The sequence below is a fragment of the Vanellus vanellus genome (assembly GCF_965231255.1).
Source record: "Vanellus vanellus genome assembly, chromosome: 15".
NCBI classification, from domain to species: Eukaryota; Metazoa; Chordata; class Aves; order Charadriiformes; family Charadriidae; genus Vanellus; species Vanellus vanellus.
This window is the reverse complement of record NC_138920.1, coordinates 17,743,001-17,757,898: the sequence shown is the minus strand read 5'-3', so window position 1 is coordinate 17,757,898 and position 14,898 is coordinate 17,743,001. Positions and strand designations below refer to the sequence as shown.

The following is a 14,898-nucleotide window of genomic DNA, read 5'->3' as shown; positions in this document are numbered from 1 at the left end:
AAGGGTCTAAAATGCCACCTTTCAAAGAAGTTGTTGAATGTTAAAAATTTGAAAGAGAGTCTGCTGGTCTCGTAGCTTTGTTGAGATGATCTCCATCAAGCGTGAAAACAAGAAAGAAAATAAGGTATGTAAAACTTGATTGTATAGACTGCTACCAAATTGCTGCACGGTGGTGACTAGAAGCGGTGCAAACAGTGGATGGACGAACGTTCAGTTCTCTTCCGCTGCTCCGTGTGGGCATGAAACAACAAACACAGTGCTGCTCTTCGGCTGAACTAACGGTTGCGACTGGAAGGTAAGAACACGCAGTGCAACACTTCAAAGGTACATCAGTGGGGGCACCGCCAGAAGAAACGGATGAATCCCGGGAGATGTGGTGCCCAGAATCAACACAGCTTGCTAGTTTCGTTGTAGCTAGCTGTACTTTTGTACAACTTTTTAATGTTTGACTTAAGCGACTATCAGTTTGAGACTTGAATTACCCAATTATTTGATCGAAAGATTTTTTTTTCCATTTATTGTAACTTTAAAATTTGCTGGGTTTTCACAGAAATGTGTAACATTAGAACTAGCCTTTTAACATACTGTTAATTATATTTATCAATCAATTAATTCTAAACACCAATATAATGATAGTTCAGGTGTAATATACCAAAAGGGTAAACAGGAAGGAGAGAAAAGTTTCTTCAGCAGAAGAACCATTTTTAGTTTCAGAACAGTAGATGACCCACTGTTAACTACAAACTTGGCTAATAATCCATGACGGCAACACTCCTGTTTAGCAGCAACGCATGCTTCCACTGGTAATAAAAATATCCTATAAAATACCTCAAAACGATGTTGAAAAATATAATAAACAGATGACTATTTTAAGGGTAACTTAGAGCAGCTTTTTAAATTTCAAGCAATGCCTCTGAGCTCTATTACTAACGCAACTCAACCACCTCGTAGCTATGCGGCACTCTGCTTCGCTTCTCCCCCCTGTTCTCAGCCGCCCTTCACCACAAGCACCCCAGCCCTTCTTCTGCTTCCCTCTGGCAGAGACAAAGTTGCCAGCACTCCGGAGCCACAGTGGTCCCTGCCAGCCAACAGCCATCAGCGTACCGGGGCCGAGCCCACCCAGTCGGCCGGAGCCACCCGCGTGCTGGGCACGGACGGTGCTTGCATACTGCGGGACAGCAGCCAGCAAAGGCACGCTGGAGGCTCAGGGAGGCTACGTTCCTTCTGCCGCCTCTCCCCAACAGGGAAACCAAACAGGCCCACAGTGCACAATTCCACTGCCTCATTCAGGGATCTGCTTGGAATGACCCCTGGGGTTTCTCAGCCACAAACTAAGAAAGGGAAAAAAAAAAAAAAAGCAATCCCCTTGTGCTGAACTTTGCCTTTGGGAATAGTCCCTTGTGATACGCTTCACTTTTTACATTTGTTACATTTGACTGTACCTGCTCAACATCTTTAGACGTTAACGCGGTGGAGTAAAGACTGATAGGTGGAGAGTAAAATGTCACGCTTTATTTTATCACGAGTCCTCACTAAAACCAGCAGGTGTGGTATTTTTCCAGTATGCAATCACTGCAAGAATTTGGGCCTTGCAGTGCACTTTTTAAAACCTTGTACAGTTAAGAGAAAAATACTGTTTCATATGCATATAAAATAAAAAGTTTAACATCTCATGAGGTCCATCTAGTGGAGAGGACAGTGAACAAAGGCTCAAAAAAAACCCAAAAAAACAACCCACCCTTAACCCAAAAACCAAAAATCAGAAGCTCAAAAAGAATTAGAAAAGCATTAAGTACACTTACGTAGAGGGGACGAGTGGACCAAATTATTTACTGACAATTTCAGTATAATAATTTCCAGAGACAACACAGCTTGTCTTTTTAAAATTAATTCATATAAATATATTTCATTTAGAACTATTTCTGTTTACAATAAACCATTTCTCATCAATGAAGTTTAAGTAAACACCAGTTACTCTGCATTCGACTCTCAGAGAACTTTGAAATTTTGAAATTACTTTGAAATTACAGCAGGTGGCTCAGTGATTGCCGAGTTCAGGCCACAGCCTGAGTATGGACTTTCCTTTTGTCTTTATTTTAAAGACAATATTAATATAAAGATACAGAAGTAATTTAGAAATCAATAGGTTTTCCTATTTTCTTTTAGGACCTCCGTCAAAGTTTTCTACCTTAAAGTTCAATTTTAAATCCTGCTATTTTTCTCTCTGAAAATAAACTTTAGAAAAAGGTTACTCTCAGAAATAGTGAAGGATAAATCAGAGATACATGAAGTACGTGCAGGACAGAGAGACTGCACGGGCACGCCAACAAAGAGGTCACAAAAGGAAACCGGTTAAGTATCTCCAAAGATGCAGATCAGATAGTGGTGAGGTTCAGCCGGGAAACCCAATGGATACATATTTTGAAAAAATGGCAGGCAGGTTTGAGGGAAGCCAAATCTACATGAGACCTAAGTGACAGCCAACAACTTAAAATGATGAAAGCCAGTCTATTAGACTTTTTTTTTAATATTAGACAATTATGATAGCAATATAGCAAAATAGCTGCATTCAGAATTAGCTGGAATGAAAATAAGAGTTTGAGAGATACAGACAGCGGTTTCAGTAACATATGAGAAAAAAACTAGAATAAAGGACACTACTGTAAGTAACGGTCGGTGTTGTAATAAAAGCAGAATTAGGAATGTAGAAACTAGGAAAAAGAGAAGAGTTCAGAGGGTAAAGGGGATAATGGAAGGAGTGACAGAGATGTGTGTATGATGTTAAAGACAACCAAAGGACAAAATAAGATGCATAATGGTATGCAAAATAAGGGCTATAAAGCAATTAAGTTGTGAGGAGCTGTTCCCCCACAATTGGCTAATACATTCCTTTGAGACCTCTGTGGTCCATACATCCCCTCTTCAGCCCCGCTCCAGCGGCTGTGAAGGCGCGCCAGCGCGGGGCGGAGTGAGCTCGGGCCCCCGACGCGCTGGGGGGGCTCAGCTGGAGCCAGTCCCGCGGTACGGGGGCAGCTCTGCAGGAGCGAACGCAGACGAGCTCCTGGACACACACTTCTGCGAGTTACTCTCTACATCTGTTACTTCTGGATCAGCTGGAAGTTTTTAATCCCCCTTTTTTAAGAGAACTTACATGAAAAATATTAAAGGTATTGTTCTGAGCCTAAAAAGTTTACAGTATATACATGCGGGATTGCAAGTTAAAAAAGATTAAAAGGTTGTAAGGAACTATGAAATGCAAGGTAGTTTTTTGTTTAATTTAAAGCAAATTAAGGGAAATATTAGCTTAGAAGTTGCACATAATATTTAGAAGAAACCTAGTTGATACAGGGGAACAAAGGAGAAGCATAAATTATGACTCACTGGTCATTTTCTTCGGAAAACTTCTGAAATTTACATACATGGAATAGATCGTATTAGCATGTAGGATACATTTCTGAGCTACAGATAGCAGACCCTCTATCCGTCTTTCACGAAATACTTGCACAGCAGTAAGTTTTATCTGACAGACATGCAAATATGTACTACTGATTTAAAGCAAAGTAGTAATGACATCAGTTTGTGAAAAAAAAAAAAAAAGACAGACAATATATATTTTTCTTTAAATATTTAATATAAGTATTTGCAATGTAGTTCAACTACAAATGTTTAGAGTTTTTTTCTCTCTTAAAAACTCCTACTGAGTTCTAACACCACAGACAAATAGGACTGAGATCAAAACAGGCAATTTGATCCCAAAATAATCTCTGACTGTATCCTGGATCAGACAAAAGGGGTATTATGTACACACAGACCCAAAACATATATTCAAAGTGAAATCCAAAGTAATTTCTCTGAAAGTCAGTTAAATTACCTATAAAAATTGTTAAAAGATACCTTAAAAAACAGCATGCGCTAAAAATAAAAAAAATCTACATATTGTATTTTAGCAGATTCAGTAAAATAATTCCAAATCTCACATATGAAAGGAGAAGTCCTATCCACAAAGATTTTAACATTTTTAATGTCATTAAGGAAAACATGCTTTCACTACAATAGTTTCTCTGCTTGTACAAAAAAAAAATGTTGTCAAATTTTACATTATAAAAGAGTGCTTATATTCACCTTGAATTTCAGGAAGGTATTTGAAAATATTACTTCAGAATTCTGTCTTCCAATTGAAACAATGCCTGCAATCCTCTGCGAACATTACACAGTTCCTCTTCTTGCTGTGCAAAAAGCATTATATTTATCACACACTTTAAATAAAATCTCCCCTTTTTTTTTTTCTTTTAAGTTTCGTAATTCTGGTGCATAGTATATGCTGCTTTTAACATATCAAATATGATACTTCTCCACGTCAACATTCAACTTCTTAAGACACCAAACTAAAACAGTATATACACATCTACCTGCTGCTTTTATTACCCAGATAAGGTTTAAAGTATAACACATCTGTTCCTCAGGGGTTGGTACTGTTCAACATCTTTGTCGGTAACATGGACAGTGGGATCGAGTTTGCAGATGACACCAAGCTGTGTGGCAAGGTAGACACGCTGGAGGGGAGGGATGCCATCCAGAGGGACCTGGACAGGCTGCAGAGGTGGGCCCAAGCCAACCTTATGCAGTTCAGCAAGGCCAAGTGCGAGGTCCTACATCTGGGTCAGGGCAAACCCAAGCACAAATCCAGGCTGGGTGGGGAACGGCTGGAGAGCAGCCCTGAGGAGAAGGACCTGGGGGTGCTGATTCATGAGAAACTCAACATGAGCTGGCAACATGTGATCATAGCCCAAAAAGCCACCCACATCCTGGGCTGCATCGGAACTGTGGCCAGCAGGGCGAGGGAGAGATTCTGCCCCTCTAATCTGCTCTGGTGAGACCCCACTTGGAGTACTGCGTCCAGCTCTGGAGCCCCCAACATAGGAAAGACATGGACCCGTTGGAGTGGGGCCAGAGGAGGCCACGATGAAGATGCTCCGAGGGCTGGAACACCTCTGCTATGAAGACAAGCTGAGAGAGTTGAGGGTGTTCAGCCTGGAGAAGAGAAGGCTCCAGGAAGACCTTATAGCAGCTTTCCAGTATCCAAAGGGGGCCTACAGGAGAGCTGGGGAGGGACGTTTTACATAAGCATGTAGTGATAGGACGAGGGGGAATGGCTTTAAACTGTAAGAAGGGAGATTTAGATGAGATATTAGGAAGACATTTTTCCCTGTGAGGGCGGTGAGCCCCTGGCACAGGGTGCCCCAAGAAGCTGTGGCTGCCCCATCCCTGGAGGTGTTCAAGGCCGGGTTGGACGGGGCTGGGGGCAACCTGGGCTGGGGGGAGGTGTCCCTGCCCAGGGCGGGGGGGGTGGAATGATCCAACCAAGGGATGATCTTCAACATCCCTTCTAACTCAAACCATTCTACAATTCTACATCAGTGATACCTGGATTCTGACTAATTTTTATTTTCGATAGGGGACCAGAAATTACAATTTTTAGTAATTTAGTGTTCGAACAGCTATACTTAAAAAACAAATAAAAATGAGGACAAGATAACTTCATTTACCATTTCTTTAAGAAGTTTCTCTTGGAGTCCTTTTATGTCTTCTTTCATCAGATGCATCTACAAAAAGATACTGAATGCATCTCCTCCGCTTACAACTGGTAACCCATTTTCAAGAAAATAATTACATCCCTAAATGGTTTATAACCGAGAGATACAGACACACATGCATCTTCCTGCCTAAGGAAAGGGATGTGTGTTCTGCCTAAGGAAAGGGATGTGTGTTTTAAATTTGTTCTTTCTTGGGTGATTAACACTGGTAAACAAAGGCAGAGAATACATAACAAATCTTGCAGCATCTTCCAGATAATTGCACACACCTTCTAACGGGTGAAATCTAGGCCTTAAACACAGAATGTCGGTACATTAAAGGATATTTTATGACAATGAAAAACTTCAAAAATACTTATTTCGCATCAACACAATGCTGAGGAAAAAAACTTTCTTTGGAAAAAAAGTCAATACTATTATCTGTTAGTAAAATTGAAGAATTATTAAAAACAAAGAAACAAAAGTTCATCATACCTCTGAAGTAAAAATATGTTCTTCATAGTCAACGGTATGGTAGATGTTCTTTTCAAATGAAGTTTTAAGAATCTGGATTCTGAAGAAATAAAAGGCTATTCAGACAGCTTTGCCACGTATGAACTTTCCACAGGTTGAATACGTCCCATTATTTGTAGTCTATTTGTACTTAAAAGCATGGACAAGTATTACTACCGTTGTTACTACTGGAATAGTCCCTCTGGTATGTAGAGAAATTCAGATGGAGAATAATTACATTTTTAATCTAATTTTCTCATCTACTATCTCTATTTTATGGACGAGAGAAATTGCATAGAGAGTACTTGACCTAACTTATACCTCAAATGAACAGAACACAAATCTCATCCTGGGATTAATGAAGCCTACTAACCTCTGTTGCTCATTTCTCATGTATGTACTAAAAGTATGTGTATGTTTTTTCCAAAAGGTCTGGAAAGAAAAATAATAATAGACCATAATCAGTAGGAACCAATATTTTCTGAACTGACTAATATCTAATATGAATAAAATAACCTACAACCACAGACTCAGCACACAAGGGGCAGGAGTTACACAGTCACCACAGAAGGTTCAAAAAAAATCCCAAAACGTAGCTGGCAGGATGAGGCACTTCAGGAATTCTATTTTCATGGAACCAGTTTCACCAAAAATATGTTCTGCATAACAGTTTGAAAACAATGAAAAAGAATATGCATAGCATTTTATTCAGACTTTCCATATAATTTAAGCCATGCCTTCAGAGTAAAAGAAAAAAGTGAGTATGTCTGGTGTTTACATGAATATTTGTATATAGATTTTTACATTACAGCAAGTAGCAGCCCCATAATGTCAACTGGCTCACTGTAGAACACACAGCACATCAGGTTCAAAAGTCTACGTGCTATTCCGGAAATACAGGCCAGCTGAAAAAAAGGCTCATGAAGTGGGGTAAACAGCCCATTAAAAGTAGCAGTAGTAGTTTATTCTAGGAAGAAAAACATATAGTGGTGATCTAGAAATTCTAAGACCATAGCACTAGCCAATCCTAACACTTCAGATTCATTATTTGAAATTTGACCCAACTTCAAGCAAAATGATGAAGGCTTCTCAAAACAGAATTAATGATCTGAAGTTAAAGATGATACGAGTAATCTATGGATTCCATTAGAATTCATTTTTCTCCATGACCAAGCAATTAAAATACAAACCGAGAATTCTTTTTCCATGTTTTTCAGGGACTGAGAATCTTTTTCAAAATTCTCAAGTTCCTCAAGGAGAGCAAAATGAAATTTGTCCAGCTGCCTGATCCTACCAAAACAAAATGAGTTACTTTTAGAAAGTATTCATTGCATTTTAAGGGTGTTTTAAAATAAATCTTTCGTTACAGACCTGCATTCATGAAGCTGGTAACTCATTGTTGTCAAATGCTCATGGGCAGCTCTTAATGATTGCTTAGTAAAATGATCCATTTTCTGTGAGCGGCTCTATGAGGATGTTTTAACATTACATTCAGATTATTTTCACTTTAGGAAAAAAAGCAACCTATAGTATGTTTAGTACTGTAATTGCTTTGTATCACAGATCATACTGAGCAAAAACCCTTTTTTTTTATTATCCTTTTTTTATTATTTCCTTTAAGGAAAATCTTTCTGTTAATGAAGTGTAAATAAACAGAGGTTTATGTTTTTGATAAAAGGCTACCTAACTTAATTAGAAGTACATTATTTGAAAAATTAATTCCTCAAAATAAAGAAAGTACACGTGAAATGAATGATGTGTGCTTACAGCTGTCTTAGATGAACAAATGCATTATTCAGACTCAATTTTTCCTTTTTGCAAATAAATTTCATTCATGGGTTTGATAATTTGAAAAAAAAAAAAAATCAAAATGCAGTATGCTCATTAATTTAGATACATAAGCTTGTTTTGAAACAACAGACAGGATAAAAAATAAAACATACCTGGGAAAGAAAATAATTGCAGAGTTAGGTACATAAAGGAATTGAAAAAGGCCTAAAAGGAAACCAATTTTGTCATCTCTTGAAGTTCTATGCACATAGCTATTTTCATGTCCTTTTAAGCAAATTCTGTGGTGTAAGACAAGCTATCGTTCATACACACATGTACCCACACAGACAACAAATATTGTATATGAAATGTCTTGCCTCAATTTTCTTCGTAAATTCTTTTTGGAGCTTCTGACATATGCTGATAGTGGAACAGCCAGGTTCCCAGCCTTCCCCATCCAAAACAGACACATCATTTACAGATACAGTAGATACGCTTTCAGACACTGACAAGAAGTAAAAAAAAAAGTCACAATTCAGTACGAGAAAGTGTCCTATCTGAAGCTGCAACAGGGCCAAAACCAGCTTTGTTATAAATACATTAATTTCACCAATGAGATGGCTGAGACCAGTTTCTATTTTCCTATCAATTTTCTGAGTTTTTACAGTCTCTAAATAGTTAACGTTTCTTTTTATTTCTTTTTTAAATATGTAAAATTATTTTTTATGGATACTATCTTTTCCTGTTAAAATTTTAATTTGTTACGTTATTTTAAACTTTTGCACAACTTTCACTCCATAACAAACCTCTGTAAGCAATAGCATCATCCGTTTTAAATAATTTTCTAGGCTGTAACTTTCTCCTTCTCTTTCCTTTCTTTTCCTCCTCTTTGCTTGTTTCCATTTCATCAGAATTGCTTTCTGTATCACTGTGGTAGCTTCGTTTGAAAAATGTCTGTATAGTCGGTCCTTTAAGAAACATGAAAACAATGATTAATTTTAGGATTATTTAGAACAAAGACATGGGAAGATAAAGAAGAGTTTATTGACCCTTTGGATTCAAACTCTAGGAGTATGTGTCTTGGCTTTAAAGCTTGAGAACTATATAAAAATCAATAGGCGTTACATTTATGGAGGGCATGTTCAGTAGATATGAGAACTTGATGCTAATGAACAACGGGATTTCAGTGGAACACAGAACTCTGACCCATGCAAGACTCACTCATTAAAGAGATTCACCCTAAGCTCTCTTTTTCTGATAATACGTTATCCCCACTTTTTTGCAAGCATCAGTGGGAATGCTTCTAACTCTTTCTTAAGAGCGCAACTAATTCTTTATAGTAACTGCATTTTGGAGCCCAATTTTCAAATTTTCTGCGGGTAATTAAAACAGCAGAGAAAATGACAAAAAAAGTAAAAATTGAATAACACTGAAGATATACAAAAGAAAATAAGATTAAAAAAATTGGGCTATATTATTATGCCAAATAAACATTTTTCTTAACCTTTATGGAGACACATCAAAAGCCTTTTGCTTTAAGTTAAATGTTTGTACCTGACTCATGTATGGGGCCACAAGGTTCTTCACTCCAGGACTGTACTTTACTTCCACTGGTAACAGACAATGGAGATGGTGGTACAGAAGCCTAAAAGAAAAGTCACTGATTTATTAGCTTCCAAATTAAAGCATTTTTAGAAGTTTTCATCAGAAATGCACATTTATGTTGCTTTTCATTAAACTAGGGACGAACACAACCAAAAAAACCACTGCATGAATTACTACTAGGTCTCGTTAGATGACAGAATAAACAAATTCTCCACCATATTAATGATAGCAATAATTCAAATGACCATTGAGGTCTAACCGTTTCTTGCAATAGGACACAAACCAAATTGTTTCTTAAAGGAGTCATTAGTGCTTTTTTCACCAGAAAAAGTACTTAGGATAAGTGGATTGAAGGCATAAAGCAGATTTTAGTTATTTGCTGATGCTACAATACTGTTATATTAAGTAGTACATTCCACCTCAAGAGTTTTTCCATGCAGATATCACAATTCTTTAATTTGTGAAAAATCATTTTTCATTGAAAGTCAAGAAAAAATATTTGCTCCCTGTTAAGATGTTAATTATAACTGATCTTGTTGGGATACAATTCTTTCCTTGTATCCGTGTGATAAATAATTCCCTAATTTATCTCAAATATTTAAAAATTAATAGTAGGATTTTCCAAGGAGGTCACAAGTGAGCATTATATATAGTGTTTAACATTAAGAAAGATGCATTTCCCTTAAACCTCAGAATCTGTAAAGTAGACAAAATAGACATAAGGCTGCACCTTTCTTCTGAAGAGCGAAGGATTTAGTAACATACCTCTTCTTTACTTTTTGTGATAGTTTTAACAGTATCTTGTAGTTTTCCTTTAATAGAAAGTATGTCTGAAAAGCAATGTCTGAAACTTGAATCTTCATTATTATTGTGTGTTTCAGATGCAGATCCCTTTGCATGTTTTCCGCTGACAGTTTTATGTGTCGCTAAGCTGAGCTACACATTAACGAAAAAAAAAAATCATTATTGAAAGGAGATGTACAAAAACATAGACCAGTTGGCAGCTGCATGGAATGATTTCAGTTAAAATAACTGTAGAATAACTTTAATATTCTTACCAAAGATGCTTCAGTTAAAACTGGTGAGAAACTTTTATTTCCAAATGTTAACTTTTTAACAGTCACCTCAGGGGACTGATTTAGACATATACTTTGAATATTATTTTTTTGTGGATATAAATTATTGGGAGAGATGCCTTTCTCAAAGTTTAACACTTCTGTTTTTTCTGGTGTTGACTCCTGAAGACCAGGTGATATTTCACTACAAATAAGCTCTGGAGGAGCATCTCCTTCTGATATTCTTTCAGCACCTAGAAAACAGTTACTTAAGTGTAAGCATGAGGAATGAAAGTTAAAAGAGGTAAGTGAAAGCCTCATATCGCTAACTGTTCCAGCTCCAGGTATTTGCAAGTCTCAGATGGGTGGAATTTTACTTTAGGTGTTGGCTTGCCACAGTTGCACTTCTTGCACTCTCCACACTATTTTAGCGGTTACCAGATTCATTCTAGCACTTACGTATTGCACTCCTATATTATGCTGATGTCAAATAACTCCACCAACCTATAAAAGTGTCAGTGATATACTAATATACTTCCTTAAATTATGTGATACACACCAAATTAGGGGCTATCAATTATTTTAAAAGCATGAAATAAATGTGAAATTTTACTACTGTGATAATCCTCATTTAACCTCCAGCTTTTGATACAGTATTGCTATAAATTTAAAGTCAAAATACATACATCTCATTGTCTCAAGAGATGCAGGACTCTCAGGTGAAGGCATTTCAATTTCCTTTTCTTCTGCAGAATTATTTGGTTTAAGAAATGCTTTATGTTCATAGTTAGCTACTCTTTTTGGCTCCATAGGTACAATATTCTGAAGTTCCTTTTTCTGATTATCATCCTTTTTTTCCCCATTCATATGTTTCTATTAAAATACAAAGTTTATATAAACATTATTTGTAAACATACAGGAAGTGTGTATATATGCAGGTAAAGAGCATATTATCTATATGTACCCTTGAACAAGCAGAAGGTCCAAAAAGGAACATCATTAGAAGTACTTAAATTCATAAGGATATCATTTGTTCTGTATCAATATGCATTGAATTTGTTTAATTCAGCACCCAAATTCCTATTCTTGTTAACTTCTTAACTATTGGAGGCAATTACCAATGCTTCACAATTTAATCAAAAAACTTTACGGACCTAACCATATACACTGAAATGGTATGCTAAAAGAATGAAAAAGTTCTAGCACCCAACAGCATTGCTCAATTTACTAGAAATCCTACTTGGATATTCAGCAAATGTATTGACATACCCTCTATCAACTCAGCATTTTCTACAGTACACAGAATAAGCATAGCATTATCAAAATCACAAAGTTTGGCTCACTAAAACCTCCCATTTACTAGACATTTTCAAAATATTGTTAAGTTTTTCAAATAAAGGACACAGCAGTTCTTTGAAGCAGAGTAAATTTCATAAACAGAAACTGAAATGCTGTTATGACTGAGAAGGTTACTTAGGACTGATTTTCTTAGCAGCTAAATACTAATTATTAAAAAAGGGCACTGCTAGAAATAATAAAGAAAATTCGTTTCCAGTTGCTCATGTTGGGCACTTAAAATTCAGGAGTACTAAGTACAAAGCAGACCAGAGTTTATTTTGAAAAATATGGCAGAAGTGGATTTTTAGGAACAAAGTGCAACTTTATACCTGTGTTTTTGATTTCTCCTCCTTAGGGCTGCATGCTGAAGACTTCTTTTCACTCTCTGACTCTGAACTGGAAGGCTCTTTGTAATTTTTTGCTAATGTTGCTTTTCGAGGTCGTTTTTGTCTGGTGGTTTGCTCTATTGTTTCACCAGTTCTCGAATTCTGTTTTTTACATTCATTTCTCTTTGGAAGAGTAAAAACATCTTCAGTTCATATCAGAATTAATAACAAATAAATATATAAGAATAAATGGCAGGTAACTTGGTTTAATTACTTGAAATCCATTATTTTGAAACAACTAAAAAAGTTTAACTTTACCAAAGATCAGAGAGTCCAACCACCAGTCTACTAAGTATTTTGGGAAGATAATTTTCACTGTAGGACACAGTGCAGTCAGGAATGTAAGAGTCAAAAAAAAATGCCATTTTTGAATTACATGAAAGCTGAAGTGGGTTTCCAAAGCTTACTCTCTGAAATATGTGCACATTTACATTAGACAGTAACTGTTTTGAAACAGAACAAAACCAAGAGCCTGCATAGTGAGCAGGAACCAGCGTCCTTGATTATCACCTCTGAACTGATTACCTTAACCACTAGACTAGAATCAGTCTTCCTTTCTATCTTCCCCCCTTCTACATCATGACTACTGCCACTCTCTCTACACAGCAGTCAATGTTCAGAAACAGAGCAAAGCATGTTCTCACTGAAAGTACCCCAGGGACTGACATTTGAAGGGATGTAAAACACACAAGTGCAGCGCCTCTCAGACTAGGAGAGATTAGAATTCCTGCCTCCTTCTCTCTTGATAAGTGCTCTATGCAAAACGTACGCTTTCCTAGCCTCATATCCAGGGTCAAGTCTACTAGCAACTTCTGGGCTTCAGATGCTCTCCATCTGAGTCTATGCAGTAGTGGAACCCTACCTCCTCAAAGCAGGCACTTTGAACTTGCTTGGGTAGATGTGAGGAATTGCCCTGCTAAAAAGGGACGCTTTTTAGTAAGAAGACAGATTTAACATTGGGCAATTGAAGCCCTCTTCAGTTTTGATATACCTGGACTAGACATCACCATCAATACCTACATGTAGTGATCATAATGTCATATGCATGATTTACATTGAGTGCATGTATGTAGCTTTAAGCTAATAACATTAAATAGATTTGAATAATTATTGTACAGTCTGAGAGACCAAAGATTAGTCTGAAGGGGACAGTGGGCAGGTTTTAGGGTTTTTTTGTGTTTGTTTTTAAAACTGTGGCTTACAAACATCTACAAGTACCTTCTACTAACATGTTCATAATAACATACTTTATTATACTTCCCACTTGAATATGCTTACAGTATTTTGCAATTATTATCCTTTATTAACATCTATAACATTTTTGTTTTCGCAATTTCACTGATAAGTATATTCATTTAAAGCAATTATAATCTCAAAGGTATCGGAATTCAATTAAGCACATTAGACACATGAAAAACCCTTGCTGAAAAGCTAATGGCATATTGAAAGGAGTAGATGGCTATTAAGCTGTAAATAGACAAAATCAATAATTTTAAGTAATAAAACTTACAAAAGCGTCAATATATAATAATCATTCTGACTCATAGCTAGTATTATGCCTGAAATACTACCTAAATACTACACAAAAGGAATATAGTACCTGAAAAGAACAAACTGTATTTAACAAGTTATCTTGAAATAAGCATGGAGAAATGGCACATATTTATGAAAAGTTATTTTAAAACAATTTCTGTAGTGAGTTAAGACATTTTGAGTATGTATTACAAGACTAGTTGCAAATTTACATTTACCTTTTTCTTATTTGCATTTTTGCCTTTAGGTTTATCCATGCGGCAAGCAGGTTCAGGGAATTTATTTGCTGTTACAATACATAAAGTTAGAAAAATCAGCAAAATAGTCAAGTGTTTGACATTCAGAGGTTGTTTTTTTTTTCCTTTTATGCCTGCAAACTTACTGATCCAGTAAATTGCTTTCAGCACACTATTTTAAAAAGCCAAAGGTTTTTTTGTTGACAACAACCTCTGCCTGTCCTATCCTCCAATAATCTCCCATGTTAAAATACAAACATTTTGGAAATTAACCTCTATAATAATGATTAGAACTAATTTGAAAGTTCCTTATGCTTGGAACTAAGACAAACAAAAACATATTGTATCTGCAAAACAGCACATCACATGCTGTGCAGCTAATATCTATGGACAAACATTACAGCATTCTTAAGAAATATGAAAAAAAGCTTCTTACTTTTGTCTGTGATTATTGGTTTCTGTAAGTTTTTATTTCTACTGTAATCAATTAACTGGGCTTTAGATTTTCTATTTGATTCTTGTAGCCAACTAATTTCTGTCTTGCTGTCATCACCTCTGTATTCTGTGTCTGTGTCACTAAAGAGATGCTTCTTGTTTTGATTGTTTCTAGTCTACAAAAAAAAAACCCCAAAAGTTGTTAAGTTATTGATTTACTTTTAATATACCTTTCACTTACATAACTGGTATTTAAAGGCAGAAAGACAAGGTATACTGATCCACAGAAATCTAAGCCTTACTTTTTTTCTTCCTTTCACTTCAGTGCTAGTTTTACTGTCATCTGCATTCCTTAATTAGAAAAAGAAAAAACACCTTTCAATGATACATTTAAAAATACTTGTTCTGAATCTTTCTAATATTCATGTGATATGTGGATTAAGGATTCAAACAA

The 14,898-nt window shown here is 36.3% G+C and overlaps 1 protein-coding gene across 1 annotated transcript in view; it reads right to left on the bottom strand.

Annotated features, from left to right (window-relative positions):
• Nucleotides 1-4,151: 4,151 nt before the first annotated feature.
• The window catches only part of SYCP2 (synaptonemal complex protein 2), a gene marked incomplete at both ends in the record, with an annotated part of 29,413 nt that continues 18,666 nt past the window's right edge, over nucleotides 4,152-14,898 (bottom strand). Inside the window, 16 exons of the mRNA XM_082490928.1 lie at nucleotides 4,152-4,226; nucleotides 5,547-5,603; nucleotides 6,069-6,147; nucleotides 6,460-6,518; nucleotides 7,277-7,376; nucleotides 7,458-7,552; nucleotides 8,234-8,361; nucleotides 8,663-8,824; nucleotides 9,411-9,501; nucleotides 10,227-10,397; nucleotides 10,520-10,770; nucleotides 11,203-11,389; nucleotides 12,184-12,363; nucleotides 13,992-14,059; nucleotides 14,446-14,620; nucleotides 14,747-14,795. Of these exons, the coding sequence (XP_082347054.1) occupies nucleotides 4,152-4,226; nucleotides 5,547-5,603; nucleotides 6,069-6,147; nucleotides 6,460-6,518; nucleotides 7,277-7,376; nucleotides 7,458-7,552; nucleotides 8,234-8,361; nucleotides 8,663-8,824; nucleotides 9,411-9,501; nucleotides 10,227-10,397; nucleotides 10,520-10,770; nucleotides 11,203-11,389; nucleotides 12,184-12,363; nucleotides 13,992-14,059; nucleotides 14,446-14,620; nucleotides 14,747-14,795 (1,927 nt within the window). The remainder of the gene's footprint in view (nucleotides 4,227-5,546; nucleotides 5,604-6,068; nucleotides 6,148-6,459; nucleotides 6,519-7,276; nucleotides 7,377-7,457; nucleotides 7,553-8,233; nucleotides 8,362-8,662; nucleotides 8,825-9,410; nucleotides 9,502-10,226; nucleotides 10,398-10,519; nucleotides 10,771-11,202; nucleotides 11,390-12,183; nucleotides 12,364-13,991; nucleotides 14,060-14,445; nucleotides 14,621-14,746; nucleotides 14,796-14,898) is intronic.